The 14,717-nt window shown below is 29.0% G+C and overlaps 2 protein-coding genes across 3 annotated transcripts; one reads left to right on the top strand and one right to left on the bottom strand.

Moving 5' to 3' along the window:
- Window positions 1-5,770: 5,770 nt before the first annotated feature.
- LOC149514144 (protein NOI4-like) lies at window positions 5,771-7,244 on the top strand. The gene is made up of 3 exons (XM_089745841.1): window positions 5,771-6,165; window positions 6,628-6,816; window positions 6,923-7,244. Exons 1-3 carry the CDS (start codon window positions 6,160-6,162, stop codon window positions 6,959-6,961), a joined length of 234 nt encoding a protein of 77 aa, XP_089601967.1. The 5' UTR covers window positions 5,771-6,159; the 3' UTR covers window positions 6,962-7,244.
- A 740-nt stretch (window positions 7,245-7,984) lies between these two features.
- Window positions 7,985-13,373, bottom strand: LOC111284769 (zinc finger CCCH domain-containing protein 67-like). 2 transcript variants are annotated; one of them, XM_022873698.2, is made up of 6 exons: window positions 12,659-13,373; window positions 12,042-12,107; window positions 11,396-11,515; window positions 10,953-11,228; window positions 8,948-9,220; window positions 7,985-8,440 (listed from the first exon to the last, which is right to left on the bottom strand). In XM_022873698.2, exons 1-6 carry the CDS (start codon window positions 13,148-13,150, stop codon window positions 8,237-8,239), a joined length of 1,431 nt encoding a protein of 476 aa, XP_022729433.1. In that variant the 5' UTR covers window positions 13,151-13,373; the 3' UTR covers window positions 7,985-8,236. The 2 variants fall into 2 exon arrangements, with proteins under 2 accessions (XP_022729433.1, XP_022729441.1); XM_022873706.2 differs by lacking the exon at window positions 12,042-12,107 and having other exon boundaries at window positions 12,659-13,295.
- Between the last annotated feature and the right edge of the window lie 1,344 nt (window positions 13,374-14,717).

The raw sequence follows: 14,717 nt of genomic DNA, 5'->3' as shown, positions 1-14,717 counted from the left end.
TATGAAAAGTAACAGTATAATTGATTGAGTTCGAGTTGATACAATATTAAATTTGAATTCGAATTTGATTCGAAATTTAATGTTTGAAATTTGATTTGAATTCGATCGAATTTTATTTTTTTAGTTCAAGTTCATCTTAAAATAAAAATCAAACTATTTGAGCTCATTCGATTAAGCTCGATTATTATGTAAAAATAAATTTGATTCTTATATTAAACGAAAATTTAATTATTTATACTCGAGTTCGAAATATTTTATTAATTAAAATAATTAAAATATATTAAAATATAAAAATTTGATTAAACTCGCTAGCTACTCGAATCGAATATAAAAATATTCGAACTCAACTCAATCGATAAATCGAGCTATTCGAGTTTGAACTCAATTCGATAATAATCAAATCGAATTTAAATTTTATTCAAATCAAATCTAAATAGCATGTGAATAACAATATATCATTTACATATATATAAAAAAAAGTATCACATTACCAAATTAGATTATTTTGTTTGAAAATAATGACCTATAATTATTTTTTCGATATGATTTTTAGAATTTAATTTAAATGATTGGTTCGTTTTTTTAAAAGGTAAATTTTTACAAAATTAAAATTTAATTTCGTACTTGCAAGATTAGGTTTCGATTTTTTTTTAATAAAAAAATCACAAGAGTTATGCACTTGTGAGCGGTGACCGGTATATAGGATATAGGTATTAAATTTTAGAGGTGGAAAATCTTATAAAGCAGCGGAAGCAACATTAGTTGGGGCTTTAAATGTGAAAGGAAACCAGTCACCAGTTTCTTCGGCGACTTTAGCATGGGAAAGATGAAATAATTTTTCATTATTGTAGTAATAAATAAATTGTGTCCCTTATGCGTAATTCAAATAAAAATATTTATCTTTATAATATGAAAACATACATTTTTTTCTTAAATTTTCATCAATCAAAATGTTATATAATAGTGATAATTAAGCTAATAATTAATTAGTAGGATCCGAATAATAAAACATTTGATTTTTTTAAAATAAAATTTTAATTTTGAGTCTTGTTAATAAAAAAAATAAACTTAAAAAAATTTATCATTTTATGAAATTTTATCTGACTCAATTTCAAATTAGTCGAGGCTCAAAATAATTATCGGATTCCAAGGGTTCCAAACCAAAAATAATAATAATAATAGATGGGGCTTTTTATATATTAGAAATTTGAGATTTAATTTTTTAAAATAAAATAAATATATATATCAATTATTAAATTAAATATATTACTATTATATAAAAATTAATTTAATTCAATTAATTTATTTAATTATTTTAAAAAATGACATCAAAATTTTATTATATTTGAAATTCAAATTTTAATATTTATCATTTTTTATACATAAATTATTATTTTTATATAAAAAAATTATACCAATAAATATTTTAATTAATAAAAAAAGATTGGAGTACAAGTATTAGGGTTGCCCCCTGCCCTTTATATCTCACTCTGCATCAAATATATTTGCAGTGCTATGGTGAGCGATCCTTCATTATTATAACTACCTGTATAAATTCACTGATGGCCTGGTGTAAATTCATTAGACAATCTGTTGTCAATATCCACAGCAACGATGCAGCTACCAAAAGACATGTCCCATCTAACACTAACAGGGGATGTCGTCCCTATCTGTCAACATTACACTTCCATTATAATTGCTTTGGTTGGCTAGTACGCTTGAAGATAGATAATGTTGAATTTGAATTTTAAATTTTTTAAATATTATTATTTTTAATAAAAATTACATAAGTTAATTGAATTAAATTTTAAATTTAATTTTTTTTGTATAAAAATGTAAATATAAATTTTTTATAAATAAATAAAATCATAATCTAATCAAGATATAATATACTAACAAAAATGTTATGTGGTAGGTTAACATAAACTTGGTTGATATCTTGACAATTTAATTTTGAATTCGATTTCAGCCTATCATTTATATTATGCTCATAAATCGAATTAAATTTGAATTTGACAAATAATTTATTTAAAAGTATTTTTAGTTAAGTTTTTGTGACGTCTCAAATTTTATATTAAAAAAATATTTAAATAAGATATAATATATATATATATATAAAGATCTAAAATTAAACTTGTAAAGTACATTTTGTAAAATAAAATCATAAGATTTTTGAGTTAAAACAGATAATATCTTACAGATTTGGTGTGAGTCATTATAAATAATATCAGAGTAGTTACCAATCGATAGAAACTAAATACTATATCATAGGAATTACTAAATGTTATACAATGTGATCGTAGGAATCACTAAATATTATACATTGAAAAAACAACACTACATCATATAATTCACTAAGTGCTACATAGTGAATTCTTGTGAATTACTAAGTACTACATGATAAAGAGCGATTTTTAGAATCTTAATATTTGGTGTAATATTGGTTTTATGGACGGTGGATTCGTAAGAGTCATTAAATGTTATATGATGAGAAATCACTTTTAAAATTTTAATAGTTGATATGATTTTGATCTTACAATTAGATTTGAAAGAGCCGTTAAATTTATAAAAAAAAATTATGACACCTTCACATATTGAAAAAATATATTGATACGATATAAAATATACGTAAAGATCTAATGAAATAAAATCGTGAAACTTTTTAACTAAAACAAATAATATCTTACAAGTTAGATATAGATCTCCATAATTTTTTATTACTTTTTGTATTTTTAATATATATTTATTATTATCGTGGAGATGTTTGGTGTCTAATTATTAATTATATAGAGCATTAATCATTTGTTAATACTTGAATTTGAGTTGCTCTAATTTAAGTTCACTTTGGGTTCAAGTTACTCTGATAATTGAGTGTAGTATTAAAGAGCTTGCAAGCTTAATTTGGGTTTTACTTTCTAATACATATAATTAATTGTATCATTTAATTTTTTTACTGCTTTTTTTTTTTTTGGCATTTTGAAAATTTCTTGTCAAAAATTTAAATTTAAAGAATTATTTTAATTTTGCTTAAATGTTTTCTTTAGAATAAATTTTTGCATTTTTGCTTAATTTAAGTTGAATTTGAACTAAAAATCAAATGGGCTGTAATGCAACATTTCTTTCTTAAACGTTTCCACGAGGGAGCCTACTGCACGTAAAGAAGTAAAGCGTGGGACAGGTAGGTTTCGAAAATTCTCGAGCCCAACCTAATCTAACTTGTATTGTTTGGTCCGGGCCGCGATATCATCTTTATTAATTGCACGGTTCAAGGCTTCAAGCCTAGAGCCCTGCTTGAATGAAACGATAATAGTAAAGTGATAACATGGAACAAATATGGCTAGAGCTAGAACCGCTTCTCTTGAAAGCATTGCTGGAAGAATTTTGATGTTTTAAGGTTACTATAGGTTCTTTCTTGATTAGTTCTATGTGGTCTCCTAGTGTAAATGTTGATGCTACTTTATAATGTTTGAATCTCTATTTCACTACCAACGTCTGTTGATCCGAGTAATTAAAAAATTTAATTTTTATTAAGTAAGATTTTAGTTTTGAATAGTATAAATAAAAAAAATAAATATTGGAAGAGCTTGCTCTTCTTATGGGGTCCGATTCGACTCTACTTCAGATTAGTCGAAACTCAAATGACTATTGAACACTAGAGGTCCTAGGCAAAAAAAAAAAGAAAAAATCTCTACTTCATTTATTAAGTAAACGATTTATTTGGAATTAAAAACAGGGAAATAGTAAACACATCCATTAGGATGATGTCACGGACAAGGTGTTTGTTAGGGAGCTCTTGTAGTGGTATTCTCAATACAGATATTTTGTATATTAGCACAGTGAAAGCATAAGTGACTTGCAGATTATGCTTTTCGGCATGTGAATATTTGGTCAACCAATGGGATGGATATAATCCATTAGATCGATTGCTTACTGATAGCACATAGAAATTAAATATAGTGAAACATTTTCTTATGTTGATGAACTATGTGTATGTATGTGGATATTGATAAATGGACCATTATCCAAGAACATTCATATGCTGATGATCCTGGTTGTTCAAATTGCGTTGTCACTTTAAATAATGGCTTGTATGATTTAGATGATATATTCTTGGGCTAAGTTCTTATTACCACTTGATGTAAGATTTCGTAGGCTGTTAGTTGTGTTTTGAGTAGCAGTCCTGTACATGCAGGAACTTCTTACTCGAGGAAATTGATTTTACTAGCCTGATTAAATTCTTCATTTTCGTTTAAGTTCAATCCAGTCTATAAATTGTTTCTAACATTCTGGGAATCCATTTTTGTTTGTGTTGATGAAATAGCAGGCTGTAACACGGAAGAAGCTAGTTAAGAGTGTGGGGTTATGGGATTCAGTGCGGGAAATAGCCAGATTGTATGATGCTGGAATGGGAACTATCATATTTGCACCAGTAGCAGTGTGTGTTATCATGGTTCCCATTCATTTCAACCTTCCAATCACGCCTTCTCTTCAACCAAGCATTCAGGCTGGATTTGGATGTCAATGGAGCCACGTTTCAGCGCGATTATCACGGTTTTTTGTGCAATCGTACTGTAACAAGATGTTTGAGTAACAAATTGTGGTGTGATTGTCGTAAAAAATTTACATTAGAACCCCATTTTCACAACAAACACCGCTCCTCTTAGCCAGGGCCGAAGATTTTTATCATTATTTTTAATTTTATCGAAATTAATTTCACCGTTCATTCAAATAGAGCTTTAACTGAAGGCTGGAGATTTTTATCATCCTCGCTGAAAACAAAACCAATGTTGAGAAATGAGCATCCAGCTTGCTTCTCTGATGTGCATATAATTGTAGAAAGCATCCATAATTCTTTTTTTTTTCTTTTATAGAAAATATCTTTCACTATTTTCGGCCATGGACCCTGAGCTCATGCGAGAATTGTCTCTTGAACTACAATCGTTTTCAGAGAGAGTACATCGAACTTCTATGCTTCTTGATATAATTATATATATATATATATTTTTACGAAAGTTTATAACTTTTTAAGATAGATTATATAAATTAATTGAATTTTAAATTTCGGATTCTTGATGTAATTATATATAATTATAATTATAATGTTTATTTTAATATTTAAATCAAAATATTCAAAATTTTAACTGGACCACGGTTGTGACGGTCGGAAATGATGTGCTGAAAAAAGAGGACAAGATAAAGCAATTGAATTGAACAATAGTTGCATTCCTTAATTAAAATGGTGAGAGAGGGCTTTTTATCGTACGATTCGTATTATTGTATCATATAAAATATTATATTTATATTATATTTTATATAAAAATTACGTGTTACAATTCGAGTTGATATAAAAATATAAAATATAATTTTTTAATTTTATTAAACTTATTTATAATTTTTTTAAAATTTAAATTATATTATTTACATATATTTTATTTATATTATTTTTATATCATGTCATCGTAACATAATTTAAATTATTATATTTACTTTTTCTTTTATAGTTGCATTCTTTGATTAAACAATATCGGCCTACGAGATATTAATAAAATATTATCACATTTAATATTATTTTTTTATATATAAAAAATTATCACTAGCGAAGTTTTTAACAAAATTAATAAAATGACATATTTTTAAGTATAATAAAAAAATAATTAAAATTTTTAACATGTAATAATTTTTTAATCTTGTTTATGAAATTTCAAAAAAATTATTTTTAGTATATAAGAAATGAACACTTTATTATTAATTGAAAATGTGGTAGAATCATTTCGTAAAAACTCGCACTGATTGAATAAAAAAAAAACAATTTTTAATAATAAAAATTTAAATTGGTCTAATTTGATTAATTATGTTAAAAATCAAAAGTTTAGAAACTTGCCTTGAATAAGAACATAACCAATTAACCAAAAACTAAAAGGGCAAATAAAAAAAAAATCCCCTCCCTAAAAAAAAAATGCCCAGAGCTTAAAAACGTGTGCGCCTCCCCTTATATTAAAAGTAATAGTAAATTATGTACAAACAAAATTAACAAACATTCCTTAATATTCTCTCCCACTTCTTTCTCTTTAATTAATAAATTTATATAAATATTTTTTTCCATCTCATTCTATCTCTTTGTCCCCTCTCCATCTGATTTCCATTGGAAAATATCCATTCATGGAGGTAATCAACTTTAACATTCTTTTTCTCTTCAATATTCTCAACATTTCCTAACGTAAACGTGTTCTTTTTTTCTGCATGAACGTATGAAATTACATTTTTTACATATTGTAACATGACATTGATATATCTAAGCTTTTAGATTTTCTCTTTTCATTAGAAAAGAGATGGGTTTTGTTTAGTTTCTTCTTTGTTTTACATATCAATCATTCATTTGCAAAAGAATAGAAATTATATATAAAAAATATGGTTTCCAATAGGAAATAATTATCTTTTTTTTTTTTTTTTGTGTCAAAATCTATAGATTTATATATGAAAAATGATCTCATATACACATATATATTGAAGGCATTTGGGTTTATAAATCTATTTTCCAATTGAATGTGCATGATGACATAAGCAAATGTAAAGGATTTGGGGAATTAAGGTTTTTTATTATTATTATTATTATATTGGGTTGAGCAGGATAGAGGGAGGGCGTTGCCTAAATTTGGAGAGTGGGATGTGAACAACCCAGCCACGGCGGAAGGATTTACGGTCATATTCAACAAGGCTAGGCATGACAAGAAAACCAGAGGCAGCAGTGCTGCCACAATTATGTCTCCAACAACAACCACTGAAAAAATTGAAACTGTAACCCACCCTCCTCCAAAGGTAATATAACATATTTATGCTAATTAATTTAAACATCAAAACACTGACCCATGTCCTATAGCTAAGCTAGAGGCTAATTTCTTTTCTTTGTCTTGTTTGTTTCTAGGGTTCTCAGAGTAAATGGTTTTGCTGTGTTCGAGTTTAATGGTTCTGCTTCTGGGAAGGGAATGGCTGGTAATGTCGGCAATCGCCTCGGGTGGAAATTGGAATGGAAGAATGGTCCCTTGTACTTGTCTGGCTTTCCACTTGAGCGTTGAGTCCTCGGTTTATTTTTTATTTTTTAAACTTAATTGTCTTGTTTTGCTCTTCCTTAATTCCTTGTGCCATTTTTTTTTAGTAATAATTATTATATGTACCTTCGAAGAGAGGAAAGAGATGGATCTAAAGACACCAAATTTCCCACTAATTAAATCATTGAATCAGTCAATTCTGAGAAATATAGTAATACCGTTATTATTATGATTATTAAAATTTCATTGATTGTATGTATGTATGATTTCATCAATTCTTAGGAAAATGAAGTTATAATACAACCTTTATTTTAATACCAGGGCTTAAAATCCAAATTCAGAGAAATAAAATTTTTAAGAGTTTACGAAGAGCGCCCATTATTATGTATCATAAAATACCTTATTTTAGTTTTTTCAATAGTAAAAAAGAAAAGGAAAGAAATAAATTGAAAAAAAAAAAAAAAGAAGGCAAAGATTTTAGGTTATGAATCTGAGCTCAATATTGAAATCGTCCTGAAATCCTGAAAGGTCAAGATAGGACGGGTACCCAATTTTAAAAATATTATTTTTTATATGTAACTCGAATTACATACATAAAAAATCACGTTTCAAAATTAATAAAATACAAATATAACATATATATAATTAAATAAATTTTTTAAAAAAACCTTTTATATATATACGAAGTTGGATCAGACCCGGGTTTTTTTTTTTTTGAAAACCTGATCCGAAACTCCATTTTAAAACAAAAACCGACCATATAGAATTGGGTTGTGTCGAAACCCGATGGCCTATCCTACCTGAACCAGTCAGGGTCTTAAGCCTCTTAGGTCAGTCCAACCCATTTTGTTCTGCCATGATACCTATGTAAGAAACCAACCAGGCCGGGGTGCAATCTATCCGGCACCGGTTCAAGGGAGAAGAAGTACAACATATCCTGATTCGAAATATGACATGAAACTCAGATAATTTACATATCCTGATTTCAATTTCAGTTTGTACCACTACCAACATAACATATCACAAGTATATAATAATATTATTATTATATAGTGCCATCCCCTAAAAAGCTTGTGGCAATGTAAAAGGGGAAAATGGACTCTTCCAGTTTTTTTTTTTTTTTTAATAGAATCCCTTGCTAATGTGAGATCTAAGAGCTAAGAAGGAAGTCTTGGCTGAAAAATCTTTTTTTACACAGGCTGCTGAACTGCAGCATCAGTACCATTACTTCCAGCAATTACAGTTTGTTCTGTTGCTGTAGAATGGCTAATTGGTGGAGGCTGATCGAGTCCAGACACCTCTGAAGGAACTGCCTGCATCGAATGGTCAAATTTACAGGCTGGCCCGAACTTGCAAATGCCGTAGCGACTATAGTGTGAGCAGATAATTTGATCCTGGATTTTGAAAACAATGGTAGATCACGAAGGTGACAATACACTCCGAGAAAGCATTAAGAAACGAGAATTTAATAGATATCACCAGAAACACAAACCATTAACAGGAACTAAATGTTAAAAGAGTGATCTATATTCTCAGGGTTAATCTCAGTCTGACAAAGCAATCATGTGGAAGCCTTTACTCAGATGCTATGTTTCTGTATAAATTCATTTGCCTAACAGAACCTCCGGTTTTAATCATTGCCTAGTTGAACAAATAAAGTACCAACTTCTAAAAGATGCAACTTTTATTGATTTCCATAAAGAACTTGTTTCGACATACATGAAAAGATAAGAAGGGAGTGCATTGCACTAGCTAAGGTGACAACAATAAATTAAGCAAATAATAATTGTGAGAACATTTACTTTTGTTTTCATTTTCTGCATGCATAAGAAAGCTTTAAAACCATTTACCCAGTTTATATATATTTGATAAAAACCACAGCCTAAGAAGCACAAACTTACAGGTCTCAGTGGCAAGCCCTTGTCGCTGAGTGCACATGGTGCCGGCTTTGGAACTCGATCTTTTGGATGATGATATTTGCAATTAGATTTAAACTTACAGTCCCCAGTTTTCAGGAAGTAACTGCACTCAGGTTGGCCAGGCCGAAATGGGAATTCATCAACCACCATTTGTGGTGGAAGAGGAGCATAGACGGTGGTGTCAGTGGATGGGTTGCTTATGACAAATGCTGGAGTTGGATGCAAACTCCTTTCTGATGGGGGATATACAGTTGTCTTGACAAGGCAAACAAGATTAAGTCATTATGCAGATCCATATAGGTAATAAGTTTTCAAGAAGCAAAGCTAATTTCTGTAAGACAATGTTATGCAGAAGCAGTTTTATACCTACCAGCAAATTTAAAACATGAGCTTCTTTAAGAATTGTTGCATTAAAATAGATAAAAAGGTAAAAAAAGAAAACAAAGCAATAAATACGTGTTGCACAGAGCATTAAAACAAAGTATTACGTGGAAAACACAGGAAGAGGGATGATTATACATTGTCTGATTCTCCATTTCATGTATCTATTACAACATGGATTGTCAAAGCAATTAGTATATCCTATCTACCAACTAATTTCCAGTACTTTTCCATGCAAAAGCAACATTAGATAGAGCCACATAAAACAATCCATCATCCATGTAACTGAACCAACATCAAGGTTCTACTTAGTTTTCTTTGGTGCAAGTCTCAACATATTTGATAATGCCAAAGAGTGAATATAACACTGTTTTTCAGCTGAATAAGAATGAGAATAGAATATTTGCCCATCAGTTCCCATGTAGTCTCAAGTACATGGCCTAGACATGACTCGGCCTAGATGTGCATGTGTTTCAGACCTTGAGATAACAAAGTGACCAAGCTACACGTAGAGAAAGGTTGAAAGAAGGCATAATTTTCAACAAAACGTTCTGAAGCTGGCTGAATATAATATGGGTTTCCTAATAAGTACTCTCCGGGCACTTCTTTATGTTAGTTAAAATACTATTTATAGTAATACTTTTGTATTAAATGCAGTAACTGAGCTAATTTCATGAATTACAATGCATTGGAATAATAGATTAGTTAAAATAGTAACCTTAAAGAGTGCCTTTAAGGCACTTGTTAGCAAAACCCATTTAATATAAACACATCTAAAAACTAGGTCTAACCATCCGATCTTAAGAATTGAAATATTCCATTCATTATCTGAATATGATTTTCTGCCAGTGGTTACCGGTAAGAATTGCTTAATACTATTATTATTTCTCAAAGCATGGGATTGTGAAATCATAAACCAAATTATCCATTTGTTATAAGAAAATTAAATGTTCAAACTGCACAAGCATTTTTGCACATTTTAGTCATGTTTGGTGCATAAGATGATAAATAGGATAGTATGATAATCATTCTATATCATGTTTGGTTTGTATCTAACTGAAAGGGATAGAATTACAAACAGGATTATCATCTTCTTGGTATAGGATGATGCAATCCTCCCAAAGTGGAGAGGATTATTTTTAACCCATGGGATTAAACTTATGCATCCTATTATACTCTTAGAAAATTACATCAATAATTTAAATTGTATAAACTTTGAGAAAGGATAATTTTGACCAATGAATAAATTGTCTTATCTTAATCCTTGCATGCATCAAAAATAAAATAGGATGATATTATTTAATCTAATCATATTCATAATATCATCTTATCCTATCTTATCATAATCTTGTATACCAAACTTGACCTTAAGAGTTATGATATATGGAGATACATACTAGAATACTTCAAGGTATGAAAACAAAAAAAATCTAGGAAAAACATTTACAACATCAGGTTGGGGATTGGGGAAGGAGGAAGGTGAGGACCATGTAATGCTACAGAAAACTCAATAGATGCTATGGACTATAGTATGCTAAGATAAACTTAATAGATGCTAAAGGCTCTATTAACACAAACTTAAACAGCATCAGAACAATGACACTACCTGATACCCATTCCACTCTGGATTTGGAGGCGGAACACCTTGAGTTGGTGAAAACACAATTGGCATATATGCAGCAGTCTCATTCAATGTCCTTGGTGATGACCAGGATGTCATATTCACTTGTGGTGCAGCTTGCGGTGAAACAGATCCACCATTACTGTATGCTGAAGGTGGGTCACAAGCTCCAGCAGCTGTAGGATCGGGATGATTAAACCTGCAGTTGGCTCCATACTTGCAGGACCCGTTACGCATGTAATAGGGGCACTCTTTCTCTCCCTGCGATGAATTAAAACTTTCAAATTTCCAGAATGATTACTCCAATTAATCACTAAAAATAAATCTCATAGGATTCAGCTGATTGAAGAACAAATGCAATGAATATCAGGCCTTAGATTATGGAGTTTGGCAAAGTTTAATTAATCAAGTAAAAACAGAAGTGGTACCTGTCGGATAGGCAGCCCCAGAAAGTTAAGCTCTAAAATTGGAACCACTAAAGATTTTGCTCTTGAGTGGTTATATCTACAAGCCTTCCCAAACTTACATCCACCAGTTCTTAGGTAGTACTGCAAAAATCTCAAGCAAAATTGTAACACCACACAAATGTTACTATCAACCCAAACACATTTCTTATAGATATAGCTGAAAATACATAAAGATGAGTTTCAGAAGCATCTGAACAAAAACTACAAGATATGTTATGGGCCATTGTAAAATACAGTCTAAAAATAAGATTTATTAGAACAAGTCGTAAAAGTTATTAATGTTAGGCACTTGAAATGATGGGAGAATGCTAGGCTTCACTTGAAGAATAATAAAAATATACACAAATTCAGTAATTAAATTTACCGAAAAGAAATAGCACAGTTTATAAGCTTCATAATGAATTTCCTCCTCAGCGAGAAAAGAATAATCTCAAAAATCAACTTGTCAAATTCTTTCAAATGCTCAAACTTAGACCAGACAAACCTGCTTCCAAACCAAAACAGAACATACGAACCGGTGCATATCAAATTAGTAACACTCATCAATGAGATGGCAGTTGAGATCATTAAGAGCACATTTTGCAAACATAAAATTAAGGATATTGACCTTGCATTCTGTCTGGGTTGATTTCTTTGTTAATTCATCCTTTTCCTTGACTTTTTCCTTAACAGCCTTCAAGCATCATAAATCCAAAACACCCAGAATTTAAAAAGTCAGCAAAAAATGAATAATTATACGTATGTAGCAAACAAGTCAATCTTAAAATGAGGAAACACTCAAAATCACCAGTTGTTATGGGATACCGGGGAGGGTACCTGTCATGCAGCGCAGGATTCAATGAACACATTAACAAAAGATAAAAAAATATATATTTACATTGACATGCGAATTCCCAAATACCATAATTAAATTATCATCTGTTAATTGATGAATAGCAGTTAGATAACAGAAAAGATAGATTTTTTTTCAAGCAAAAATAGTTCAGTGAATTTTTTGATAAATTTTATTACTCATAACATAATAAAAAAAAAAACTGAAATAGATAAAAAAAAAATCTCACAAATATCACGCTAATATAGCACAAATATATATATATAAAAAAGAAATAATAAAAACAGCTAAAAAAATGAAGGCAAGTAATAATAAAGATTATAAGCACAAGCATTTTAAGCAAATATAAAGATTATAAAATAATAATAATAATAATAATAGTGAGAAAAGACCTGGTTTTTCCTTCGAATAGGATGATTAAACTTGCAATTAGGTCCAAATTTGCAAAGCCCAGTTTTCATATAATAAGCACAATCCTCTGCTTCCGGTCTCACCGGATAATGTGAACTCCTTTCATGCCGTTTCACGTTTTCATCATCACTCTCGTCCTCGTTTTTCTCTTCCTCATCTTCGTTGTCTCCGCCACCATCGGCGTCAGCATAGTTGTCATCGGCGTCGCTTTCTCGCTCTCCGTCATCTTTGTTCTCAACCTCCTCCTCCTCCTCCTTTACCTCTGCATCTTCCTCTTCTTTCTCCTTCAAATTGAGGTCCTGGAGCTGCCGTTGGAAATTGCTCTCGTTGTGCTCGTTTTCCCAGTGATTAAGATCAGACGATGAGGCGTCAATATCCAGAATCGGACCTGGATCGGGTGAGTGAAACCCCACATTAAGAGCGGAATATGTGGGAGTAGTGTCGGAGATCGGAGTTTCTTCAGATTGTGACATTGTAAATCCACATTTCAAAACCCTAAGTTCTGCAGAAGAAAAGGGAAAAAAAAATTAGGGGAAAAGGAAGACAAGAGAGAGAAGAAACTAAAAGGATTAAGAGTATTTGTTTTTGGGAAATGAAAGTAAAAGTGTGGAAAAAAAGGCAAAGGGGAGAGAAAGAGAAAAAAGAGCCATTTTCTGTTTGGTTTTCTTGAAAAATACAAAATATAAGTAAAAATATGTTTGATAATTAAAAAAATAGATTAAAATATAAAAATAAATATATATTTTTTATGTTTTATAATTTATTATATTTGAATTTTTTAATGTTATTAATTAATAAATATACATTATATTTATAATTAGACATATTCATAATAATATTATTAAATATTTTATTTATTTATTTTAAAAAATTATTTTTACTTATTAATTTTTTTAGGAAAAATAAAAATTATTTTATAATATAAAAAAATTCGAACCAAACAAAGCCTTGTTTTTCTGCCGTATATTTGTACTTTGAAAAAAAAAAGGCTGCTTCATATCTTTCTTTGGTATTTGTACGTTTTTTCTTTACTATATATATAAATGAACGTAGAAGTAACGTATACTTTTTTTTTTTCATTTTATAACTGTTTTTCTGTCCGAAAATTGGTAAACTTAAAAATGGAGAAAAAAATTTTGCAGTAAAATTTTCAACTTTTAACCGCCGGAAATTGTTGGTAGTAGTAAATTAGCAATGCTTAGGAAATGGAAAATAAAATAAAAATTTTAGTGAATTTTTTTTTATATTTGAGGGAAAATTTTCATTTTTAATTGAATAAATAATATTCAAATAAGCGTTTGAATTTCATTAAAAGTTAATCATAACTTTGACGTTATGAAATATTTTATATTTGTTAAAAAATTTTCAATAATCTAATTTATAAAAAATAAATTTATTTAAATTTATTTAGATGAATTAGATGATGAATATTTGTGAAAAATTAAGTTTAATAATTTTGAAAGTTAAATTTTATTCATCAATTTTTATAATTTAATGATATAATTATAATAATAAAATAAAATAAAAACTTACAACTTTGATTTTATATAATAAAAAATTAAAAGCATTTTTTTTTAGTAAAATTCAAATACTTATTTGATATTATCCCCTAATTGAACTAGTGTAAAGTAGAGTTATATAATAGTATAGATTGAGTTTCCTTTCTTAGCAATTATATTAACATTATTTTTTATAAAAAAAATAATTAAAAACTATAAATTTAAAGTTTATATTTAATATATTTACAATATATAAACTCTGTTATTAAATCATAAATTATCACCTATTCAAGAAATAAACTTAAGTTTAGAAGTCTTTGAAAATAATTGAAGTCAACTTTAATAATTTATATTTTAAGATTTTTAATTATTACAATTTATTCATTAATAACGTGATAAATTTATCATTCTTTACTTCGTACTTGTAAGTTGGTCTTAACAAAGTTGGTAGCAACTCTTTTTTTTTTTTTTTGCCTTTTTTTTTCATGTTTATCACGAGTTTGAAAGTAGGTAGAGTAACCACCAAATGCATCTGAACACC

This window comes from Durio zibethinus, chromosome 17 (genome assembly GCF_047325235.1).
Source record: "Durio zibethinus cultivar Kanyao isolate XHJ-2024 chromosome 17, ASM4732523v1, whole genome shotgun sequence".
In the NCBI taxonomy this organism is placed as follows: Eukaryota; Viridiplantae; Streptophyta; class Magnoliopsida; order Malvales; family Malvaceae; genus Durio; species Durio zibethinus.
This window is presented reverse-complemented; position numbering and strand designations above follow the sequence as displayed.